This window comes from Esox lucius, chromosome 16 (genome assembly GCF_011004845.1).
Source record: "Esox lucius isolate fEsoLuc1 chromosome 16, fEsoLuc1.pri, whole genome shotgun sequence".
Taxonomy (NCBI): Eukaryota; Metazoa; Chordata; class Actinopteri; order Esociformes; family Esocidae; genus Esox; species Esox lucius.
In genome coordinates this window covers 19898887-19924753 of record NC_047584.1, presented here as the reverse complement: position 1 = coordinate 19924753, position 25867 = coordinate 19898887, and the positions used below count along the sequence as shown (strand labels likewise).

Sequence of the window (25867 nt, the reverse complement as noted above, 5' to 3'; positions counted from 1 at the left end):
CTTGCAGGCTCTCTCTGATGTCCAATATGTACAGTATAGGAGCAAAAGAGAAAACAAGCGCTGTCCTTCACTGCAAATTATCCAGTGCTAAATCAACATAGATTTTTGTTGCATTCATCCAATTTCAGTCCTCACTTCACTAAGTGATCCTGAATATTTTTATATTTAATTTTACATACAGTATGTATGTAAAAGCCTTGCTTCCATATTTAATTAGTCTTTATTTTGAGGGACTTGTTTTACCCTAGTATGGTGGTCATGATCTTATACATAACTTTGTCCGAATCCCTGCATATCATTATCAGATATCTGTGCATGTTCTTTCACAGATTGATTTTTGTAATAGATTGTTTCATCGGTTTTAATATTTTGATTTAGGTACATTCATTTATTTAGCATTTATTTGTTTTTAATCAACTATGTTCCCAGACTACTGTAAGAATCATGGATTTCTTGATCATTCCCTCCAGTTTCTAGGAAACCAGTATTTCTGGGAAACCAGGGTATTTTGGAAAAGTTACCCACATTTTGAAACACACCTGTGACTTATATTATATTTGCTTGCAATGGGATTTGTAATTGCTATTGGACTGAATATGGTCCACTCCAAGTCAGGATCACAAACAGTTAAAATGTGTATTCACCTGAAAGCTTCTGTTAGAATGACTGCCAGCTTCAGGAACATCGTGAGCCATCCTACTAAGCCAGAGGCTATTCAACTCCAGCCCTGGAGGGCTCAAACACCTGTTTTTTCATCCTCTCATAATCAGGGATTGATTCAGACCTGGGACTGAAGGCAAGTACAATTAACTACCAGTTAGAAACACAAAATCAGAATTTTTTCTGTCCTTCAGGACTTGAAGAACACTGCAAGCAATGGGATATAGAACAACGAGTTGGTCCCAAAGACCAAACCTTTATATATGAAACAATGTCTCTGTCAAGTTATGGGAAGCGACAAGAAGAGGCCCTCTGGGATATATTCACGTAAGTTGGTACATTAAGTGTCATTATTTCAAGCTGGTTCCAGCTTGTTAACATTTTTATTATTGTTAACTCAGTAAAATTTGCCGTGCTCATATGACATTTTGGTTTTGTCATGTTTCTATTGGAAGATATGATCTTGCATCTCTATTCCATTTATAGTCCCTATTCCATTTATTCTACCAAAAAAGTGGAAAACATAGTGCTGTATAAATCATATTATGATATTTTAGTCTGTGTGTGACTAGCTAGTACAACGGCTTTTCATGCATGAGTTACAAAAAGACAGTGGGTACAGGCTGCATGGTCACGTTAAACTGGGAAAAGTGGTTATTGGGAAAACAGTCTCCCTCTTCTGGACAAGAGTAAAATGAAATATAACAAATGCCTTCTGGTGCTTTTTTTCCAGCCTAAATATGATCCTCAAGTTGAACTTCTCTCTACATTCTATCACGTCCTGTACGAATTTGCTTTTCATCCTGGTAAAGGAAAAAGCAAGAATCAACACTATTCCAATGTATTAGTTAATGTTGTATCCTATATTATATTCTACTGCATCCTAAAGCCTTCATGTATGGCTATCCCCAGCTATTCAAATCCATCCCATGACCAGGTAGTTTGTTTTCATCCCCTGAGGGCAATAAGCCTCTGTTCTGGTGTTTCTCTATAAGCTGGCTCAAGCACTCAAAACCATTAAGGGGAAATCAGAACATTGCTTATTTTCTTTAGTGCTTTAATTACTCCCGGGTATTCCTAATTGGACATAATTACCCAATGTTTGCCTGCTATTGTTATTGTGTAGTAACATGTGTGCGTGCAGTGCTGGTGATACGACTAGAGGCATTTGTACAAAACAGAGGAGGTATGAGAACTTTCAAACCATCACTGTTTGTTGCTTTTGCTGTAAACATAAAACAGCTATGTCGGTACATCTATCTCCCTCTCCTATATGATGTGTATACCTCTTTCTCTATAAACTTGTATATAAATATATATATATATATATCCAATAAATATATATCTCTGTATCTGTATTTATCCATTATTATTATAGACAGTGGACACTCTTTGACATAGATGTTGGACTTTGTCTCTCTGTTTATCTGTCTTTCCAAGGTGGACTGTGCTGATCCAACCATCTGGACTCCGTCTTCTGTCTGTGGAAACATCCACCAACGTCTTTTATCTTCAAGACAAGGATCACAACAAAATACATATTGGCACTTTTACAACTTCAGGTGAAAGGAATGGCTTGAGGCATTATTGATAAAAAAAAAAAAGAAATCTGAGGGGAGAAATGGGTTAGAGATAGAGATCAGAAAGAGATGCTGATCATTGGCTTCCCTCAGAATGAGCTCTAAGTGGAGTGGTGTCAGGTCATGGAGATAAGGATGAGTCTGTGGAAGCACCTGGTCCACCAGGACACTAGAGATGTCCCAAATGCCATTCTATTTACTACAAAGTGCATCATTTTTTAGCAGGACCCAGAGGGTAAATAGGGAGCAATTTTTGTCGGGAAAGCCCATTCTAAAAACGACTGTTGCTGGCTGGTGGCATTGAACAGAGAATTGGTCCTAGTGGAGGGTTTGAAAGGTCCACAACAGTCGACAAGAAGCTCCAAAACCCAGATGTGTTGATGTTGCGAGTAATCCCCCCTGCAATTAACCAGCAGCTGTTCCATGACACTTCAAGTTGTCTTCCAAGCATGGCACCGTGTTTTCTGTTTTATTCAAACACCCTGTTCAAACAGCGCCATCTTGTGTTCAAAGATCATCATGCCTCCTTCTGAGATGAACCGGCACTGAAGTGCTTTTGTACGGTAGGGTCTGTTATAACTTCTAGATCACAATGGACATGAGAATATCGGGGGGACTGAGCACAGAGTAGTACTCCTACTCTGAGACATTCTAAATATGTACGTCCCATAGACTGTCTCCAATTGTACCAGGTATCATAAACACGTGACAAACACGGCTGTACAGGGAAATCAAAAATCTATATCAGACAGAGGCACCACCACATTAGGGAATTCCCATATGGAATGTTCGCAAACAACATTGTTTATTGACACAGTCCTGGAGTGACGGTCCTGAGGCCTGTTTTCTTTTGAACAAGCAGTGCCAAGTCAACCTAAAACAGCAGGTTTCTCAATCACCCCCCGACCAAGCAGCAATGTTTTTACTGTGAGCAATAACAAGGAGGTCTACTTTTACTACACAAAGAGTGCTCAATTTTATGTTCATCCAGCCAAAGTAATGATACACTGCAAGCAATTGTGCTAGGCATGTAACCTATTGCCACCGACCTAGGTGGGCTTCTCTTACACAGTCCACCAGGAAGACAACAGCTGAACTTCCATCTCCAGAGGCATATGCCTCGCTCGTAAATATCATTGTTTCATCTGAACCCTGTGCTTACACACCACTAGAACGGAGGTTTACACTGTGGGTTATAATTAGACTGATTACAATCAGATCAAACCTCACACAACGTTTCTGAGTGGGTTTGGAGTGGCGAGGATCCCAGTGAGGAACAGGACCAGTTCGCAAAGTTCACGGAACATTACGGAGCTGAGTTACCTGTTACACTTAGCTCTCCCCCTCAAATGTTCTGAGTCAAGCCGAATGACGTCCGAATGATAGCTCCCTGATCGAAGGAGCCAGCGAGAAGAGATCTAAGTCATGTTAACCAGCTTTCATATGTTCTCATGTCAACAGTTAATCTGTGTCAAAGGCCCAAATGGCACCCTGTACCTTATTTTTTCCCTTTAAGGGGTCAGCCTATGGCCTTTATAGTGCACTTTTGATCAGAGCCCTTGTGGTGAGTAGTACTAGACCACCAGGAGTTCACTGCTCTTTCTGATAATCAGACGCTACCACAGGAGGACTCCTATTGGCCTAATTGATCCAAGGAAATTACTGTCTGCCTTCTGACACACACTGTGTATCCATTTACCGTGGCAGGCCGTCATTATGCAAAGACAGACATCTCCAAACACTGCATTCCCCTGTCTGGAGCGGGGACATGTGGAAAAGTACACCTCTATTGAAACACGGTAAGCAGGTAGGCAGGCAGGCAGGCAGAGTGAAAGGCAGCTACGTTAATACCAGGGCTTCTATAAATCTGTCCACTGTTTATGCAGTTCCCCTGGCTTTACCCACGCTGAGCCGTGGCAGCTTGAGGAGAGAGCGCTTCTGGCGCTTTCCCTGTCTGTGGCCTGCCTGCCTCTTGAACACTGCTGGCTCCACTACAACCAGAATTCCTGGAAAATATGAACTTGTGTCGACTTGCATGGCTCAAACTAATACAGACCCCCCCCCCCCCCATCCAACAGCACACAAAAACTCTAAACAACACCTTTTTGCTGAGTGGCAAAACGATAGTTGAAGAAGTGTCGAAAATATATTTTAGGGAGTAGCCATTGGACAGTGGTGAGGTGAAACCCTCAACCCTGACCAGTATGCAGTCAACCCATCAGAATAACACACAAGATGCTAAAGGTCTATGGAAGGAAAAAGTGACATAGGTTTCTACTAGTTTATAAAAGGGTAAATATATTAGGTCTCTGCTTTGGCTTGGTCTTGGTCTAACAAAGTTACTTAATGAATTTCACATCAAATACATTTTAAAACAAACACTTAGGTGAGACAAAAATAGCTGGAATGAATTGCAACAAACAGGGATGGAAACTGTTGAGGAAAGAAAAAGGTGAATATTCTGTGAGGAAACAATCGGTGTAAATGATACCAACATTTTATTTACAATACGATACTGCTTTAGTGATTATTCAAGCTAGCACAATTAATGTTGTGTTTGCCCCACCCACTATGACAGCTGTTTCCATTTTCGTTCTGCACATGTGCTACAAAAAACCTATCCCTGATACTCTTCTAGTCATTACAACACATTGAATTTAACTTCACACTGCTCATTGTATAACAGAATAGGCCACTGCAAACAAGTTTCGGTTTTCTAATATCCAAAGGTCTGCCAGTGATTTGGCAGGAGAAAAATCATAATGATCAGTTTAGTTTTCTGATAACTTAACACACTCCCCAGCTGCGCACGTTCTCTCACACCATACTCCTGACCTAAATACAACAAACAAATAAATAAACTACAGAAAAAAGAAATAGTTGAGAGAACAGTGTGATTTTATTTATATAGTAAGTGCAGAAACATCTCAATTTACTCCAAATTTGAATAATTCTGTAACTTGAAAATAACAAAAATGTGGATATGAAATTAAGTCTGAAGAGTAGAAAGGTGTATTCAATAAACAACCAAGTATGAGACTGTTATTATGTCTCTGAATCCAAAATGCTGACAAAAATCTTTCAACATGCCATGACATAATTACTTTTTAAACTTGGAAATTATGTTTTGTCTTAATCCAGGAAACGACAAATAAATGTTCTTCCATATTTACAAGGGCTGTTTAACAAAGATACAGTACTAGTGAACCACCTGGCTGCCTTAGTCCTTCAGCTGTTCTTTGGCGAATAGACAGGCCCAGTCCTTGCATAGTGATACATTGCCTCACATGTGAAATGCAACAGTTGGTCTAATAAAGTGAGAAATTCTACTGCTAATCTACATGCAAAAATGCCTGATATTGTCGTAGAACTCCTTCAGAATAGTCCAGTAATACATTATTCTTTTTTTCTCCCTTTAGTACAAAAGTTTTTACTTAAATGAAATTAAACATCAAATGGTGTTGATTCCACAGAGCTAGTAGCTGAGTAATGCTGTGTAGCCACAGTCACAGTAACAGTATTAGGTATGAACCCCCTGGCAAGGAATCATCTGGTCACACACCATGGTATATTTGCAATAAATTATAGCAACATCATCTCTCATTGTACTCTGTTTTCCCAACGGTTTCTTGTCTTACAGATCCCTGAATGGTAAGTAGCAAAAATTATCTAAAGAAAGTGTAAGAAAAAGTACACTTAAAAACCTTACATACTGATACAAGTAAACAGTGAAAATATTCAGCAAGATTTGGAAAAACACATTTCTGTAATAATCACTATTTTTAATCAGCGTAAAGATTGAAGAATTAATTTCCCCCAAAAACAAGGAAAGAGATCAGATCTGTCTATTCTAGAGAAATAAATGGACTTTTAGTATTAACTACCTACAGCAAGTTGACTTTTCGAGGAGCCAGATGTATGTATTCGCTGTCAGCATTGTATGTGATTGTGACTGGCCATTCTTCACAACATGACTATATGTGACAAATCTATATAGTACGTAACAAATGCTTTAATTGAAAGTGCATACAAAAGCCCTGTATATTAAACAGATAAACATAATATCATACTTTCTCAATACTGCACCTCATACAAAACCTACTCAAACAAAACAAAAAAAAAAGTTACATATGGTTTACATAGATAGCTCCCATATCAAAGTGCTTTTCAGAGAGATGGTAGGCACGTTCCTCATCAAACTATGAGTAGTTTTGTCATAAAATGTGCATAAATAATAGTCTTGGATGTCAGTTCAGATTCTCGTTGATGCAAACGTAATGGGGTTTGTCCTCAAAATAACTCCACAATTCCCTTTTTCATAAATGTTGTGCTTGATACAAAATCATTCCATGTGGTTGGTGCACGTCCATTCACCTTTCTTATGAAAGAAATATTTGGTATATGGGAACGTATCTGGTGTGGTTTTTATCTTATTACCACAAGCACTGTCTAATTTTCCAAACTCAAAAGTAATTTCATTTTTGTGACAATGTATCACGAGTTGTTAATACACGGTTAACTGACTATGAAAAGTGTTTCTAATGGTGGGTTGCAGCGTGTTCCTGGATGTTCAAGGCATTGGGCTTGAGGCTAGAAACAGTTGTTCCGCTATTTTCTGGGTCAATAGCTAAAGGCTTAAGGTGGGTCACTGCGCACACACGTTTGGAACCACTGCTTCAGGCGCAAAGACCTCCGTATCAACGACAAGGAAAACACCAAGCTTTCTGATTGGAAATGTAACTTTTAACTTTAGATGTGACATTCAATATTCCACAGTAGAGAGCTAGACCAGACGTTGGAAAGTTCCTCCAGAGGGTTTTCAGAGAACAAACTTCCTTAAAGAGCCTTGGTTTCAGGGTTCTAGTTCTCTACGCAGCAAAGTGTTGCAAGTGTTGCAAGTGGCCTTTCTGGACTGTTCTACAGCTTAAGGAGAGCCGCTGCAGCCGTCTGGCCAAGTTGACCCAAAAGATACACTAATCTCTCAGCCTGCTCCTGAAGCGCCCTACAGGACCCTAATCTCAGTGCATCTTTCCTGTGAGGCCTGAAACCGACCAAGCTCCTCATTGGTGACGCTATTTGCAGAGACTCAGCTCTTTTCTCACCGAGCACTTCTTACACTGCACCACGCAACACCAGTGGAAGCGGCAGAGGCAGTTCTCCTCAAACACCACCGTTTCGTCACGGTAGCCTCGCTCGCAGCACAGCAGGTCACAGCCGCTCACGTCCATCGCTGTGCTGTTGCATATGCGGCCCCGCGTTCCCAGCGAGCCCGTCTTCCTATTCGGCAAGCAGAAGTCGGGCGACTCGGCAGAGTAGATCAGGTCTTGTTTGTCCGGAGGTTTGATGTTCTGGCCCACGGGAATCAGGGTCTTGCCGTCGTTGCCTCCCATGACCTTGGAAGCTCCGTTGAACCTCTCCAGCAGGCGATCGCCCACCTCACGGAAGTGAGGCATCTTTTTCCAGCATGTCCGCAGTGTGCAAGATCCGGACAGGCCATGACATTTACATTCAGTCCTCATATAATTCCTCACCGCCTGTAGTTATAATACAAAGATAGATAGGGGAGATAAATGCACATGCTATTCAGAAAGAATTTACCTCTCCCTCTTGCCTCAGGCCTTCCTTGAGCTTACAGGCCTTGACAACAGAACAGAACAGAGAACTTTCAGTTATACTTGTGGTAATTAACCCATTCTGCATGCAAAGCTCTAAGCTCCAAACTCTTTCACCTCACTCATTCTACTCACGGGCACCTTTTGCATTCTGGTTGTTGTGTTCAAAAGCTATCCTCATGAGACTATAATTGGCCCAACTAAACAGCCACTCCTCCCATTTACCTGTCTCTGACCCCTTGGAAAGGTTTTGGCTTGTGTGCCAGTGTAACATACTGTGATGAAGCAACACTGACAAGGGGAAGCAAATGTTAGTCCCAGGGAATTCAATAACCTGTAATTAGCTTCTACAAAGAGCAGACAACTTCCAGACTGTGTGCAATCTTCCTCGGTCCCTATCAACAAGCAGGCCATTGTAAATTCAGTATTTCACTTTGTCAACGTGCACAATGTGTTTAGTTAAATATTAGCAGCTACTTGCCTTAAAGGCTTAAAAACAAACTGTGCGGCACACACTTGTTTTCTGGTTTCAGACAGCTGTTAAAATATCAGTTTACAGCGTTACAGAACTATGACTAGAGGCTGTCTTGGATGATGTATGGGATGGGAAGAGGAATTTTATGGCCGGCTAATTTTCACCGTTGTTTAGAACAAATAAAAACGAGAAGAAGCATCATGTGAGCATGATCCCTGGTCCAAGAAGGATAAGAAGCCTGCCATCCTGTCCCTGAGCAGGACAGTTCCCAGGTTGTTGCCGCAAATAAGAATATATTGTTAGTATACTTGCCTTGTAAAATAACAATAAAAAGGGATAAAACTAAAAGTTTGCTGTCTAAGCTGCTGCCTCCAGAGCATGTGTACATTGTACCGGTGCCAGCATGGCTTCCATTCCAACCCACTCTCTTCACATTCTCTTCTCTCTCTATGACCTTCGTAGTAAAGGATGAAAAGTATAAAAGTACAAATGAAATGTACCAAAATAGAAAGTCGTACCAGTCGCCCTGCTTCATTGTTGTGGAGGTCGATCAACGTCCTGATGTCACTCTTGCCTTTTTTCCTTTTGGCATCCATGAACTGCTTGGACTTCTCATATCCAAACTCCACGTCATCTCCACAGCCACCCCACTCCCACTTGACTCCTTCGCCCGTGTCGGCGGAGGAGGACGAGGGGGAGGAGGAGGAAGCTGGCCCGGGAGGAGCCCTACTTCTCGTCGCCTCACAGCCGCACTGCAGGAGCTCCCCCATGCTGCAGGCCTGCGTCACTGTGTGGGTGACCCCGGCCGCCGTGACGGCGTACACAAACGCTGTCTCCCGGATGTCTGGAAAACACACACACACACACAGACAGGGAGACATCAGAGACATGTGGTGACCCAGGTCACACAGCATGGTGATAGTCCTGGTATCTCAGATAAGGACAGCTGCATGTCTATTTCTGTAGCGCGGCAGCTTACCACCCTGGTCTTCATCTAAGGGACCAAAACATCAATGTAATCTGTGTTGTCCTTCGCTGCTTTGGACGAGGTCCAAGTCTTAGTCCATTTGGGCAGTTGTCGACGGCATCTCCTATTTGTCTAGCACTCCTGGCTGCTAGATTACATCCAGAACGCAGGGGGGACGGGTGGGTTTGGGGGGGGGCGGGGGTCCATTGTGTCGGAGCTGAAATGAATAACTTTTATTTTCTGGAGCTGGAAGACTTGAGCGTGCAGTCACCGCTCAGCCCTGTGCCAACTCCATATCGCATGATTCAGTGAATGGGATTCATTAAATCTAGTGAAACGGAATCGGTGCCGTGCAAGGGCCCTTCAGACCAGCACCACGGGGATATTAATACCAGCTGTCCGTCTGCACACCCAGTGAGGGCTCCATACAGGCCTGGTCTGTGTCTGCCGTCCCCCTGCCAGCCCATCCTCATGCAGGCCGGCCCGGCCTAACCCAATACAGCCCAGCCCTGGCCAGCCAAGCCCCCGCCCAGGTCTACCTCTAGGCCAGCAGCTGAACACACCTTCGCCTGATTCCTTCTCTCAGTCCTCCTCACATTCTGATCCAGAAAAGACGCTCCCTGCCTGCGAGTGCTGTGCTCTGTGCAGGTTATCACACAGCAGCATTTCTCCTCATGTTCGTCAGTGGTAATTTTATCCTTTCAGGTCAATTGAGTGTACATAATGGGAAAAGCTTACTTAATAACTTCTGTTGAGACCTGTTTACTGCTGGAGCAGGGGAGGTGGCAATGAAAAGGATGCAAACAGAAAACCACTGTAGACAGCTAATGAGCCTCCACAAGAATGCCTCAGTAGGTCACTGTCTAAACAAGTTACAGTAATAGTTGTTTCAGCCAATAGCTATGTCCCCCAGGCTGGCTTTTCAACAGCTCGAGCTTGCTTATCTTTACCCCCAATGTGCAATGCAGTTTAATCATCATGTCTCTATTGGACAGAAGAGATTCAATGAAATTAAACTATTCATTACAAATATAAATTCTAAAAGTCCATCTGTCACTTGTACAATGTAACCAACCGTCAGCACCTAAGCAAATCACATGACTAAGAGATAGGAGGTTATGGAAAAGTATTACAAATCTTTTGATTTGAACACCCTTTTATATTTTTCTCTAAGACACAAATTCCAAACAAATTTCTTCAGCTGCCTATGCCTGGGCCTGTCTGGCAGATCACTTAGTGCCAGAAGGGGCTTCGCCAGGAATTAGCAAATATTTTTTTAATACTCAATCTTTGAGTCAATGATGCATAGGGGCAGGTTAAAAAGAACATTGAGAAACTCAGGGCCCCTTCTCTACAGCAGTACATGTGACACAATCTAATGAGGGTGAATCTTTTTTGATGGATTGATTTTGCTGCCATGTGCTGTAGTCCAGGAGAAGTTCAGGTCTTGTACAGTCTCATTGCATACCTGAAATCCATTCTATCAACTTGGAACAGAAGTTATCCAGAAAGTTAATCCTCACAGCTAAGCACAGGGTCAGGGTAAATTCAGCCAATGAGTCATAGACTCTTCAACACGTTAGTTCTACTTTTTTGTCAATGTAGCTACCTCCTCTGTGTTGTTTTGTCAATTTTTTATCTCTTGCTGCTGTTTGAACAGATTTTTTCTCTAACATTACATTACATTACATTACAAATGCACTGTACTGTATACACTGGGTCTGATGTCTGCTCGGTAACAGTACAAATACACTGTATACAATGGGCCTGATATCTGCTCTGTAACATTACAAATGCACTGTACACACTGGGTCTGATGTCTACTCTGTAACAGTACAAATGCACTGTACACACTGGGTCTGATTTCTGCTCTGTAACAGTACAAATACACTGTATACACTGGGCCTGATGTCTGCTCTGTAACAGTACAAATACACTGTACACACTGGGCCTGATGTCTGCTCTGTAAGAGTAAACAATATACTGTACACACTGGGTCTGATGTCTGCTCGGTAACAGTACAAATACACTGTATACAATGGGCCTGATATCTGCTCTGTAACATTACAAATGCACTGTATACACTGGGTCTGATTTCTGCTCTGTAACAGTACAAATACACTGTACACACTGGGCCTGATGTCTGCTCTGTAAGAGTAAACAATACACTGTACACACTGGGTCTGATTTCTGCTCGGTAACAGTACAAATACACTGTATACAATGGGCCTGATATCTGCTCTGTAACAGTACAAATACACTGTATACACTGGGTCTGATGTCTGCTCTGTAACAGTACAAATACACTGTATACACTGGGCCTGATATCTGCTCTGTAAGAGTAAACAATACACTGTACACACTGGGTCTGATGTCTGCTGTGTAACATTAATCCACAGTTTATTCATTATTATTTGCATATACATATTTTAAATTTTAACATGGTCACTACTGATTTGATTGTGGTTTCTTCCCTCACAAACTCCATTACATGAGAAACTTTCCCTAAATAGGTGGTAATTTGATTGATTTGTATATGATTTTCTAGAAAAAAGGGGTGTCTCAACAAACTCACTCTCCCCTACACCACGTAATCCCTAAGCATGCATCGGACAAACACACTGTAAAATGACACACATTCCACCCTAAAAATGACGTATAACATAAATAGCACAGCTTTTACGATAATCTGATAATTGACTCATAAATAATGCACACTTACTCCAAAATGATATACATTCCACCATAAAATGATACATAGCCCTGTATTGCAAAGCTTTTACCATAATCTGGTAATTGACTCAATGCAGCTGCTCTGCTGATCTCGTAATGGTGGAAACATATTTCTTTCATCATGCGGAGTCCTAGGCAATATTACCCACTCAAACACTAAACTTTGAACCAGAGGAAAGTTCAAGCGTGGACTGATTGTATCTGGACATTGGTGTTGAATAGGCGTAGCCTACACTTCTGTGACGCAGACATGGGAAAAAACTACTGTATTAAAGAAACTATGGCGATATAACTCCTGGAGCAAACGGGGTCCATAATGAAGCAGTGAGAGTTTGATTGGTAGTTAAACGGTGCTGCCTAATTGAGACTAGATCATTAAATCCTATTTCACAGACTTTAGAACCAAAGGAAAGAAACAGCATCTCCACTTTGATAGTATCAGTGTCAGGGCCTGATGTAGGACCAACCCTTTGTAATTAACCCTTCAGGGCTAATTGGCCCTAACATAACAAAGATCAAGGCAATTACGGTAATAGATCACCGCAAAGAAATGTGATCTCCAAAGAATGTGGGTAGCGCACAGCTTTGAGTGTACACAGTGGCATGAAACTGTTGTTCAATGTATTTGTCCAACTTATCCCATGTCAAACTGGGATAGTTTTATAGACATCATCGTGAAATGATGCCACAACTGCTCTCATCAGCCAGAGAGGAGTGCATGCAATGCCAAATAAATACCTCGCATCCCAAATGACAACTAAATCCAACAGATCCAATACACTATGAGGGGAATAAGATGCCATTTGGGACAAAGACCAAGTGTGTCACATTGATAAGTTAGGATAGCGACTCAGGAACCTACAACGAGTGGGGGTTGTTTTCTCTCCAGGAGTCTCCGCCCAGCCAGACGATGCAAAGCTCCCAAATGATGATTGACAGAGAAAAAGACAGAAGCAGGAACATTTTGACAGCGGCAATAACGACCCACATTCCTGAGGTGGCGGTGGGAACAACATTCAGGCTGCGTCACGATCACTCCATTTGATCACAAACACAAATTTGTCTTTGAGCGCGTCTAATGACTTCATTACAACCGTGAGACATGTCGAAGCAGCCAGCAGGGCTCGCAGTATACCTCTGGCACGGAAAAGCCAACACAACAACAACAACTCTGGTTTATATGATTGAATAGAAAAAGAAAATAGCCTCCAGTTATTTTTTCAAAGGCAGAAAAATGTATGCTACCCTGTGGGTCAGCCCCGACCGGCTGTGTGCATGTGAGGAAGTAAACCTGTCTTTACAGAGCTCCCTGCACTGACAAATGGTCATTAGAGGAGCATTTTGGTAATTGTGCTGAATGCTTCAAAACAGAAGAGCACTTAAGCCTTACCTAGAGACAAGGAGGAATTTATGATTAATTACCGTTTTGCCTAGCATTTTCACCAAGTTCTGTGGTGTTCAGTGAAAGGAGTAGCCAGGGTTGTGGCCTAATCCTGACAGCAAAATCTCTTCGCTTACAGTAATTCACACTCATATGAAGCTACAAAGATACTATTTAGATCAGTCTGTCTGGGACCAGGTCAGTCCAATGAGAGTGGTCCCAGGTCAAATCCATGTTGTAGCTGTACCAGAGGAGCCATGCCGCATCACAGGCACTCTGCCCTCTGCTGGTTATCAACATCAAAACAGGAAGGTAGCAAACCACAGTTCACATGGAGATCGTGTATAGCATATAATCTAGCACTTTACAAGATATCATCTTAATACCCAGATCATTCCTAATTGAGTGACCAGAATTCTGTTAAAACGCCCGCAGAATACTCAGCTCTGCCACATGGAGATTACAGGATTTGTCTAGGATGACTTACAGTGTGTGGCTCGTCTACAGCAGGAGACGTTTCATTCGGAATTTGGTCTTAAGAACTAAGCAGTAGTTCTTTGAAAGAGAAAAGCTGTTAAGTGAATGTTATAACTGATTACTGTACGGAAATTCTATCATTGCCAGCAGTTTGTTAGTTTTCAAACTTTTTGGAATATAAAGGATATACTCTAAAGAGTCTTCGAACCACTGAGGCCATGTATTAGCTAGATAAAACCCATAAAGGATACACTGTATTGGATCTCAAGGGTGGCATGTTGACAAAACACTTCTTTGTTGGTACACACAGAATGGTATATATGAGACATGCAAAGGAAAGTGAAAAGGGACCAGACAATACACAAAAAGCAGGAAAATAATTACATAGTAATAAGGCCCTACATTAGTTTTATTACTCACTTCAAAGAGCAGAGACAATGTTAGAGATCAATGGTTATGAGAAGCAATTTGGGGGATCAGTGTGCAATTTGATGCAAAAGAAAAGCAGTCAAGGGTAAATCTGTGTAGTTAACATACAACAGCTGGCCTTGTTCTGCACTGCACTTGGGATCCGACCTGAAGTTGAAGTGAGGCCAATGGCTGTGCACTCAAAGGTCAACGGGTCGCGTCCTAAGTGAGACACTGTCGGCCCATGAGAAAGGCATTTAGATGATCATTCTCTATGTCCGACTGTGTGCGAGTGGAGGTGAAAACGTCGGGAGTAACTATCAAAGGGTCCTATTCATTTCCATAGCGACAAGTCCTCACTCACCTTGTTGGAGGATTTTGCCAAAGTACTTGTTCTGACTGGTGCAGTTCCAGCGGCGAAAGCGAAACTGGTACTGGCACTCCCGAACGCCCAACTTGGCACCCTTGGCGACCTCGTTGACGATCTCTGGCTGGGTCTGGCATAGCTCGGCCTGCTTGCCCGCTAGTCTCTTGGTCTTCCTGCAGATACTGTTAGGGTCCATGTGCAGAGGACTTCCAACTGCCCTACGGAGAAACCACGCAACACAGACCGTCACTATAAACCCTGTGTCAAAATGTGGTGTCGAAACATTACTGCAAGGTCTTGTTACATTTCAGAAAAAGTATCTTACCTAGAAGTGGCACCTAAGCTAAACGTACGTGTTCTCTCAGGTGTGGAGAGAAACAGTTAGGCAGCAGTGAATGATTAACAGTGAAAACTGGAAGGAGTGGAAAGGCAGCATCTTAATTGCTGGGTTTCTTACATTGCGTTGACAGACGTATGTTTTACAGTATGGTAAATTGTTTATTTAAATTTCCCATGGGAGTACGGGGCCTAAGGTCCAACACTGTGAGCTCTTGCCAGTACTTCCCGTGACAGTTGCTATGACCTAATGTGAGAACAGCCCTTTTCCCCTGGTCCTCCGTTCAATAACTTGGCCCCTGACTCCAGTTCAGCCAGTGTGATCTGTAAAGCTTGAGTCCATTTTTATTGTTATGTGGGAGTAGGAGTGTGTGAAAATACCTCATTGCTTTTCATTCACCCCTGTCAGAGCTAATCTTTCTGACTAATAACATTCATCTGCCTCGTGAGTTTGTTTTAAGAAGTCAAGACAAGCACTCTTGCCAATCCCTAGCATGGCGGTCTGATAACAAGGGTGAGATACAGGATAGTTGCTCTTAAAATGTAATTCATCCCATATCCGGTAAGTCAATTACTTTATTAAAGCCATTTATATAAATCAATGTCTAAAATGTAACTATATATCAGTGATTCAATCAAAATACCTATTATTTACACAATTAGATGTACCTTTTTTAGCCATAGCGTCATGGAAAACCACAAATTGAACTGCCAACATAATGTACGCTTGTCCTTGAAAGACTGAAAAATAGATTAACGGCTGCACAGATAAAGTAGAGCAAAATTCTTGAAAGCCTAATAATTCATGTTGTCCTTAAACTGGGGAGTGAGCAGCAACCGGATGCCTACAACGTGAGTTATCTACACTGAAGTGTGAGAACCTGACTTTCAGTCCAGCCTTCAACTGCTTCTGGGATCCTGAAATCCTCCTGCCACTTATTGACTATGTATTGACAAGGTCTCCATGGAGACGGATCGCGGGGGAACACATCCCGAGCATGCTCCAGTGTTCCTACACAGATCCGACTCCAATGAATCCACACCCCTGTGTAATTAGCAAGTGCAGATACAGTACTTAGCAGACACACCAAGTCTTTACAACCCCTGATTATGTGATGTGTCATGGCCTTCAAACCTGTGGGAATCTGTTTGCCAGGATCACAGCTTTGAAACCGGCTCATCGAGCTGCTCACAAAAAAAAACGGAGCAGAATTTACAGCAGGAGGTGTAGGCTCATAAAAAAGCAAACCATCTCGGAGGGCATTTCTTCCCCAAGTTCTATGTCACTGACAGAGCAAAAAGTAAACCCCCCTGGACCAATTCGAATGAAATGCTTGACTATCACACAGGCAATAAGCGTTAACACTTTCACGGACGAAGCATGCAGACAGAGTATGGTTCCAGCAAAATGTACATGAAGACATTTGTCTGTTTTGAACAAAACTTAATCCAAACCAAGACTGACCTGAACGGGCCCTTAAATGGAACATGATGCTATCAATGTTGAATGGATAGGAATCTTTATAAACGCACAAATAAAAAGAACTAACTAAATCAGATAAGCACTTAATCTTCCCTGCCATATGCCATTATTCTTTCCCTGTATCAGTGACAGTGAAGCTCCTGGACACGATAAGGCAGAAACAGATTCTAATCATAACAGAAACAAGGATGTACAGACATCTATGCAATCAAGTGCCCTCTGAACAGCGTCTAGCCTAAAATATCAGGCAAATAATCAGCAATCAAAATAAAGAGAACCTGATAAATGATTAGTATCCAAATAATAAGTACCAAAGTAGGCTCACGTGACCTAGTGGCGATACAATGTTCTTCTAGCTGTGTGTGGATCTCAGATTACACTATGAACTTCACAGCCATACTGTACGTGGGCTTTTTGTCACGTTGCAACAAAAAAAAAAAAACTGAATTTCATTCTCCTTAATCCTGTAAGTATGCTGGATATGAAGTCACTCACGACAACGTTGGAACGCTATCTAGAGAGCAACTTGTGTTCAGCTCTGTGGTCTGTGGCTCAGAGCCACGGGCAAAATCTTTGCTAGAACTTAACACTAAATCAAGTGACTGGATCTGGGGTCCTGCACGACACAGGCGCAGCGCTGCAGTCTGTCACGTGTGTCCTGTGAGGACAGCAAAAGGCGTACCCGTGCACCGGGAACCCCTGACGCCCAAGAATCAGCAGAGGCTGCAAACACGCTTGGGAATAGTAGTCTACATTGTCATCCCAGCCATGTAAATAGACATTTCAGCCGAGTCACTGAATCTGATTCCATCTTGACTGCAAATCATGCAATTTTCCAGAAGGAACTATTGCTTTGAAATGGGAGTGAGAACGATAATGATCTGATACAATGAAGTGCTTCCACGCAGGTGATGCAGAGCTAGAGATTGGCCCGGGGACCCATGCAGTCCGGATGAGTGGTAGTGGAACGTGCTTTCCGCACACCTGTGGGCCACACTCCTGGCTGTCTGCCAGACTTTGACCCACACTCACACAAGAGTGGGAGGTTGCTTGTCCTGAAAAAGGCATTCCATACTCACTGGTCTCCCTGCTCTCCCTCCAAATGATTTGAGCCTAATCAAAGAAGCTCTGAAAGAAGAGGTTTATCTCAGGGACGTTTCATCTCCCCCACAAATGACATCCTGTCTGTAAGGTCTGGTTGACAACCGTTTGCTTTAAAAGACATGGGGCAGAGAGACAGGAGTGAGACGCCATGCCCAGCTCTCAACAGAAAGCATCTTTGTCTTGTCAACCTGCAGGACCTCCAGGTGTGCTCATCCGGGTGCTCCAATTTTGTCTTTGGGGAGAAAGGTTCACAGTTCAACAGCACTAATGGCCTGCCTTGATCAAGAGTGGATGAGAGGCAAACTTGAAAAGATTTAATTTGGCTAAACATCCCTTTTCAGATGAGCATGTCAAATACATATATCATAATGTATACAAAAATATCAGACTCTGTCTATTTAAATTTCATACTTTTTTTTATGATAAGATATCCATTGCCTCAAGGTCTACCTAAAATTCCAGCTGTGACCCTAATAATATCTAGTTTTACACTACAGGATACCTCAGACCTCAACGAGATGCAGCTGAGCCTGTCTTTCTAGCTTAGTCCTATCTATCATTAGGGTCTTTCATTTTATCCCAGATTTTTCAGCACATTTCCTTTATTTGTCTGTCATCAAAATAAAGAATGTAATCAAATTTTGTAGTTGGCTAAGAAATGTTAACAGAATGATCATTGATTGATCAACTGATGCAACTTCTTGAAGTAAGTTTGTATAACAGTGTGGTCATAGGTTGTGAGATCCACAACCATTAATTAGATCGTAACTGTAGATGAATTACTACCACATGGTTCAAAATGCGGTCAAGGTCATCAGACGTGCTACCATGGTTTAGCTTGCACTTGTCAAGACAACTCTATTTCAATAAAGGTTAGTCTAATTCACATTTGATGTATCTAAAATCATGCCAAGCAAAATATCAAGAACATGGACATACGTTCATAATCTACGTAACATCAAATGACTTAACACCTTATTCTGAAAAACTTAATTCCCATTTGCAAATACAGAAAACATGTTGTGTATAGCATGACTTACCACCATAACCCAATGATATTGACCGGACATAAGAGGATGAAAAACAGGGCAAGTTGAGTACGAGATAATGGAATAGTCATGATAAGAGTAGCCTATCCGTTAAAAAAAAATACACGAAAGTTCAAAAGTGAGAGCCGCGAATCCCCAATTCAATTAAGAAGGTGTTGTTTTCATAGGACGTCCTGCAGAATTTGTTATCTGCAGGATTCAGCACCCCAACGAAACAGGCAAAAAGTCCATTGAAGTCATCTTTGGATGCATCACTAACGTTCGATTATTCGTTCAGGAGAGAAGCGACATCCGTGATTAAAGTTGTTAACCTCTTCATAGTCGTCTCTCGGGTAGACAGATTCACAGCTCAAATACCACAGGAAGGTGACAAGCACGTCCGAACTAAAACACGAAATTCCAATAGCACAGCGATTTTAATCTGGCAGCGAGGATACTACAGCCCGGGGGTGATGGAATGTAGCCAGACTTAGGGCAGAAAAGTAAACCCAAGGACCCAGCAGATTCCGTGAGGACAATCAATGCTAACGTTATAACCTATACCGCAATATAAATAAAAATGTATTGGCCTTGGTGACATCTGCTGGATTTGTGCTTTGCTCCGCATCGAAGTAGTCGGTAGTTATCGATTCACAGGTAGGCGACGGGCGTCAAAGCGCACACATTTACCAGGTTGTCTGCGCGCTCGTGCACTTTTCCCTCTCAAGTGGGAATGTATTTTCCTTGGACAAGAAATGCGCTCATCTCCCACCCGGTATGACGCGCTTCGGGCCAAGTTAAATCCTTACTGACACTCAGAAAACTGGATAATTTGTGTAAGGAACCTGTCTGTGTGCAGAAAAGGTATTTTAAAGTGGATCGGGAGAGAAAGGGGAATATTTCCCCGCATGTTTACAGTAAAGAAATCAGAGCTCTCAGGAATGGATGAGCTCATCTCGGGTGTTGCAGATGTCTCTGTGATATTTGCCAATATCTGTTGATAACGTGAAGCTGCATAATTTGGGGAAAACTACTTAGGCCTTTTTTGAGCAGAAGTTGTTTTTCTATTATATAGTAGCCTAAGATAATTGAGAGGTAAACCCAACTTGCACTGAAGCTGTTAACAGCTGCGTAAAAAGCGAAAACATATTAGCACACACTTAATTTCCAGCCTGATAACAGAGAATATATTTTGAATAAGGCACATCTATAAATCTATATATGTTTTTATTTCGACCAACTACCGATAGCCAGACTATTGGCTATATGTTTTTATTGCGACCAACTACGGTAGTTGGTCGAAATAAAAACATATATAGATTAATAGATGTGCCTTATTCAAAATATATCCTCTGTTATCAGCCTGGAAATTAAGTGTGTGCAAGTATGTTTTCGCTTTTTACGCATCTGTTAACATCTTCAGTGAAAGTCGGGTTTACCGGTCTATAGCTTAGGCTATATAGACCTGTGCTGAAATGATCTTTTATATTTTGTTCCTATAAGAGGTAGTACTGTATGGAAACACCTGCTATCGGAGTTTTTTCTTTGCTGAGTTCACAATTCATTTTTTTATATACTAGTCGTTAATGAAGAATTTACTAAACTTATAAGATAATATGAGACTTTGTGCCCGTATGTCATACATGTCTAATATGGATAACGTTACCATCTAGCAGCCTATCAATCTCCCTTTAGACTGCATGGCCATGGGCATCCCAATTGAAACGTAAGCTGTTCTTTTAGCCCATCCAAGATATATCCCTACATTCCAATACAGTTAAGCAATCAATCATGATACAGACACAACACAAGCCATTTTTTTATTTCTCTCTATAGCCCTGAGCAGCTTAGTGGAAGGAAGAGCAGTTGTTTCTTTCCATTCTTTGCTTTCTTCACTTTTATTGAAATGTAAGTGTTCACACTCATTTTAAAGGTGAAAAATCAAATAGATTTGTCCCATCTATGAATGGATTACAGATTTGTATCAAACAGCTGATAAACAATCATACTGTAGGTATGAAAAAGTAGATATTCAATCAAAGATATGTTTTAAATATGTTTTAAGACAGTAAAGTTACGTGATCAACTCTACAGATGTAGCATGAAGTTCCATCCTTAGAGGATTGATTTGTGTGATCATAATTACTACACTTCTCTCTTCAAGTGCAAAATTACATTTCAGCTAATCTAGTAAATACACCTAGGGGTTTAACTATGCATTTTTGGAATTCCTGCGAGAAATGCCCTTCTGTTTATATGAATAGTACTCAAAATCAAATAAGAACATTATGAATATTGCATTATCATTCTATATTTAACTGAAGCAAAATTGCAAGCATGACTACTCCACTTGTAGTTCCCCTCGCCTATGAGTGACTGTTTTTGTTAGAGGACTGATTCTTCATACTTGGCTTAAACTTTATGGACAATAAAGATCCCATTTCAAAGTACAGCAGGGTGTTGAACCTGGGGTCTTGGCTGAGTGTTCCTGGGAACAGCCCTTAGCAGACCCAAAGTAAGTCTTTAGCCGGCTTACTTGCAGGGCTAGTGTGTACACCATACTTCAATACCTTGCAGGGCTAGTGTGTACACCATACTTCAATACCTTGCAGGGCTAGTGTGTACACCATACTTCAATACCTTGCAGGGCTAGTGTGTACACCATACTTCAATACCTTGCAGGGCTAGTGTGTACACCATACTTCAATACCTTGCAGGGCTAGTGTGTACACCATACTTCAATACCTTGCAGGGCTAGTGTGTACACCATACTTCAATACCTTGCAGGGCTAGTGTGTACACCATACTTCAATACCTTGCAGGGCTAGTGTGTACACCATACTTCAATACCTTGCAGGGCTAGTGTGTACACCATACTTCAATACCTTGCAGGGCTAGTGTGTACACCATACTTCAATACCTTGCAGGGCTAGTGTGTACACCATACTTCAATACCTTGCAGGGCTAGTGTGTACACCATACTTCAATACCTTGCAGGGCTAGTGTGTACACCATACTTCAATACCTTGCAGGGCTAGTGTGTACACCATACTTCAATACCTTGCAGGGCTAGTGTGTACACCATACTTCAATACCTTGCAGGGCTAGTGTGTCCACCATACTTCAATACCTTGCAGGGCTAGTGTGTACACCATACTTCAATACCTTGCAGGGCTAGTGTGTACACCATACTTCAATACCTTGAAGTGCTAGCATGTGCCCTATACTTTGAACATCCACCCTGGCCCAACACACTTCCCTTTTCAGACTGCTTTCATCAAACCATGAAATGGCTACCTGTCTGCCACAGGTTTGCACCTTCTATCTCTGGTTATCAGGGTTTCATCGTTCTACAATACCACATCCTTTGTCTAATCCTTCAATTCACGGGTGTTGGCAAAAAGTCGGTCGATACATTTCTCTAGGATTATCATCCAAAATTATTAGAAGTCCAAACACACTTCAAATTTTCAATGATGAGTTGAATTAAGGCTGAATTTAAAACACATGACAGCTATTTGCCTCAAACTTTCTTGAACAATCCACAGTAATTTCTGGAATCCCCTTGAGAAGTCAAGTTCATGAAATTCCTTTACAACTGGCAACATAATAATATTATAAAAAGCATTCATATGGCCACGTGATTTCCCATTATCTGTAAACACTATGTCCGTTTGAAAGACAAAACATAGGTCCCTGACTACAGAAAATGAGCAAAACAGACACCATGTTTTTAATAGAATTGGGTATTTGTTTATAAAAATAATAATAATACTGACAAAGCATTATTGTTTTCTCACATACAGTAGCCAAGGCCTATTGGTGGGGACACCTGTCACTATTCTGCCCGCTGACCTGTGGGGTTTTGCAGTCACTGCATGCTTCCTCATCACAAGCTTTATACCAGTGCAGATTAGCTTTTCTTGCTTAAAAAAAAACAGTGTTACATTTTTTACTGATCATGAGGTCATCCCCTCAGCAGCAAATAGTCCCCTCAGAAATGGTCCAGCCTATCGGAAACCTAATTAAATCCAGCAGCGATCTTCCAACTGCGTCACATTTAATTCTCAGTAATAACATCACTGTTCAACTGAAGTTCATTAGATTTAAGTTTGTTCCAATCGATGGTGTTGTGTGAAAGGGAAACACGGTGTGTTTCGATCAGTTACACTCTATGTAATAATTATTTTATATTACCACATTCTTACTGGACAGTCACCATTTACACATAGAGCTACAGAAAGCAGTGCTCTTATCTCAGAAAGGATGACCATAAAAAAACACAGACGGAAGGAGATGAGTGGAGCTGCGTCTTCATTTTCTGTCACTGAGCATGTCTTCATGACTGCAGTTATACAGGCAGCCCAATATTTTGAACCAATCTGATCAACTGTGAAAAATATCAAATGGGAACAGACTGATGGGTCAATTACAGAGAAAACCATCAGAATTGGGCTGCCTGGGTGTACCCAGCCGTAGTAGGTCTCTCCTGCTAAAAATGCTTAAAGGGTTTTTGTTGTGTTGTACATTTTCAGGGAGATGGCCTGAGTAGATATCAGGGTATACACAGATGGTTGGAATGATAAGCCCAGGTCATTCAAAGTGCACACAGTGAGAGAGAAAATTTTACACCCCACAGTGTGAAACTCCGGGGGAAATGCATGATCCAGCATTTACAACAATGTGTACGTTTTCTTTACTTTTCTTGCCTAACCTTTTTCAGCATTATTTTCTTATTGGCAAACAGCAACTGATGTAGTATACAAAAATTATGTAGTATACAAAAATCCACATAAACAAGCCTGGCACTTTTTGTAGTTGTTGTTTGATTTGTAGACGTATTAGCCTATTTAATACAGAACAACATGAAATTCCCTGCATGTAAAAGGTTTATAAGTATACAGCGCCACCTTGTGGAAATATATGTAAAGAACGCTTCAAAGAGGAAAGAGGAAATGACTAGCCTACTTGAGTGAGCACTTGAAAAACTCTTACATTTATTGTTATAAGGCACAACCTAGAAGAATGAATACTCTTCATTGGTAATTTCAATTAAAGACATAGGCTTACCCATGGACTATTGAATAACATAACCAATAAAACAAAGATTAAAATATCAGCATAATTCTATGAACACAACCCAAAATGTAAAGTATTTTTATTATTTGTACAGCTTGAAATAATGTCTATTACAGTATCAGAGAAGCTTACTCAAAATAGGTTTACCTGCTGGTAATCTGTTGACTATGGCACAAATGCTGTGTGTAATGGGCTTGATTCATTCAATGTTGTCATATTGTATTTTAGATCCGACTGAAATGTTCATAAAAAAGGCATTAGCATAGACTATTGTGTTAGAGCAAGGGCAAAGCTATGGGGGAAATGTGAAAATATGTGTACAATTACATGCTGCTTTTGGATGCATGTTGGTTCATGTTGTTTGTCAAACAGCTTTCGGGAGAGAGTGCAGAAGAGCAAGTTTAACCACCCAAAACCCTTCATTTACTCTATCGTAAAACTGATGCACCATGTGGAAAACAAGACCCATTCATTAAGTGTAATTGTTAGTGTCAATAAAGGCTGAGTTTGCACACGTAGCCCAAATATGATATTTGTCACTTTAATTGGGCTTTTATTCAATCACATCATATCTTTTCATATCAGATCTTTCTAAATGATCGAGTTTGGGCTACATGTGTAATGCAGCCTAGATGTCCCATGTTCATTTGCTAGTCAGTAATTTGTCAGGGCTTAAAGACAAATTAACATTCCAGAAGGCCCCTACAGACTGGAAAGCTATGCACCAAAAAAAAAAAACACATCTAACCCTTAATTTATAATTTAGCACCAGTTTGGAAGGCTTTTTGTTTTTTTACAAAATTAAAAGAAAGTAAAAATGTCACTTAGTCACCATTTCTGATAGTCCTCTATCCCAACATGAGTCAGGAAATGTTGCAGTTAACAGACTCATCGCCGCTTGCTTTTATCAACAACCTACCAGTTTGGTGGAAAGACGCCTTCGGTGGGATACATTTTATTTAATGAATGCTGACTTTTTAATACTAGCCTAAAAAAAACAGCTGCAGACCGAAACCTAGCTATTTACAAAAACTGAGTGTTTTTCTGATTAGATGTGTTACAAATATCTAAAATAATAGACTCTGAGCGTTTTCGTTATAGACACTAGTGCGGGAACTATTGCTTTCAAGCTTCCATGGCACAGATGTTTGATATGTAATTCAGACTGAGACACACTACAGACAAAAATGACAGGTATTGTACCAAACAAAGCCATCCGTTTTGGGATCAACTCTAATCGGTTTGATTATCAAAGCCAATGTCAAATTTTCAAAATGTTGCTTTACTTATGAGGATCTGAACCAAGCCATTGATTTCTGTGATCAGTCAGGTGGTCACAGATTTGGGAACCCAACTTTGATCCAGACTCTTTGCAGAGAAGACACAAACATCTATGGACTTGGCATAGCATTTCTGAAACACAGTGTTATTTAAGTAATTGGAAATCAAGGATAACCATCCGTGCACTTCCTATCTTGACACAAAGCCTCTGTTTTAGAGGACTGAGGTTAATTCAACACTCTAAGAGTTTATAATAAATTCTATACAATATTGTGTGCATGTCTGAACATTTTCAGCATTAAAGAGTAGAGATAAATATTGCCACATGCCAAAATGCTGTTTAGAAGATGTTTAACAAGCATATACTAAAGATATCTAAACAGAGCGTGCATCACAATACGTTTCTCATCTCTTTTGGTTAGTACTCCCAGGCTCTGGCACAGTGTTGGACAACATTTTCAGGAGAATTGTTTCCATAATCCAGTTACTTATCTCCTTTAAATTGATGGCAACTCAATTTTTTTAATGCTGTGATCTTGAAATGTTTTACTCAGAAAACATGTGTCATTCACAACCACAATGAATCATTCAGCACAATAACCTATTGTTTTGTCTTATACGCAATTCGGGACTGGAGCTGAGATTGAAAACATAATACTCTAGGTTGCCATCTAGTGTGACAATCAGTGCACGGCTGTAATAGGCTTTTCAGATGAAGCTAAGATCTACATTGCTACAGCCACTTATTTAAACCAACATTGAAACAGGCCACATAATAGAATTGTGATATTTTTAAACCTGTGCGTGTAAAATCTTTTTTATTCAAAATTCAGTTGATTCTTTAATTCATTTGTGAAAGGGTGGAAACGTCTGCTTTCTTGCATTTCTGACGGTTT

General features: G+C 41.1%; 1 protein-coding gene across 1 annotated transcript; it reads right to left on the bottom strand.

Annotated features, from left to right (window-relative positions):
- Nucleotides 1-4801: 4801 nt before the first annotated feature.
- wnt6b (wingless-type MMTV integration site family, member 6b) lies at nucleotides 4802-19276 on the bottom strand. Its single transcript, XM_010902930.4, has 4 exons — nucleotides 18624-19276; nucleotides 14658-14878; nucleotides 8846-9171; nucleotides 4802-7774 (listed from the first exon to the last, which is right to left on the bottom strand). The coding sequence occupies exons 1-4, from the start codon at nucleotides 18701-18703 to the stop codon at nucleotides 7313-7315; spliced, it is 1089 nt and encodes a 362-aa protein (XP_010901232.1). The 5' UTR covers nucleotides 18704-19276; the 3' UTR covers nucleotides 4802-7312.
- Nucleotides 19277-25867: the final 6591 nt, after the last annotated feature.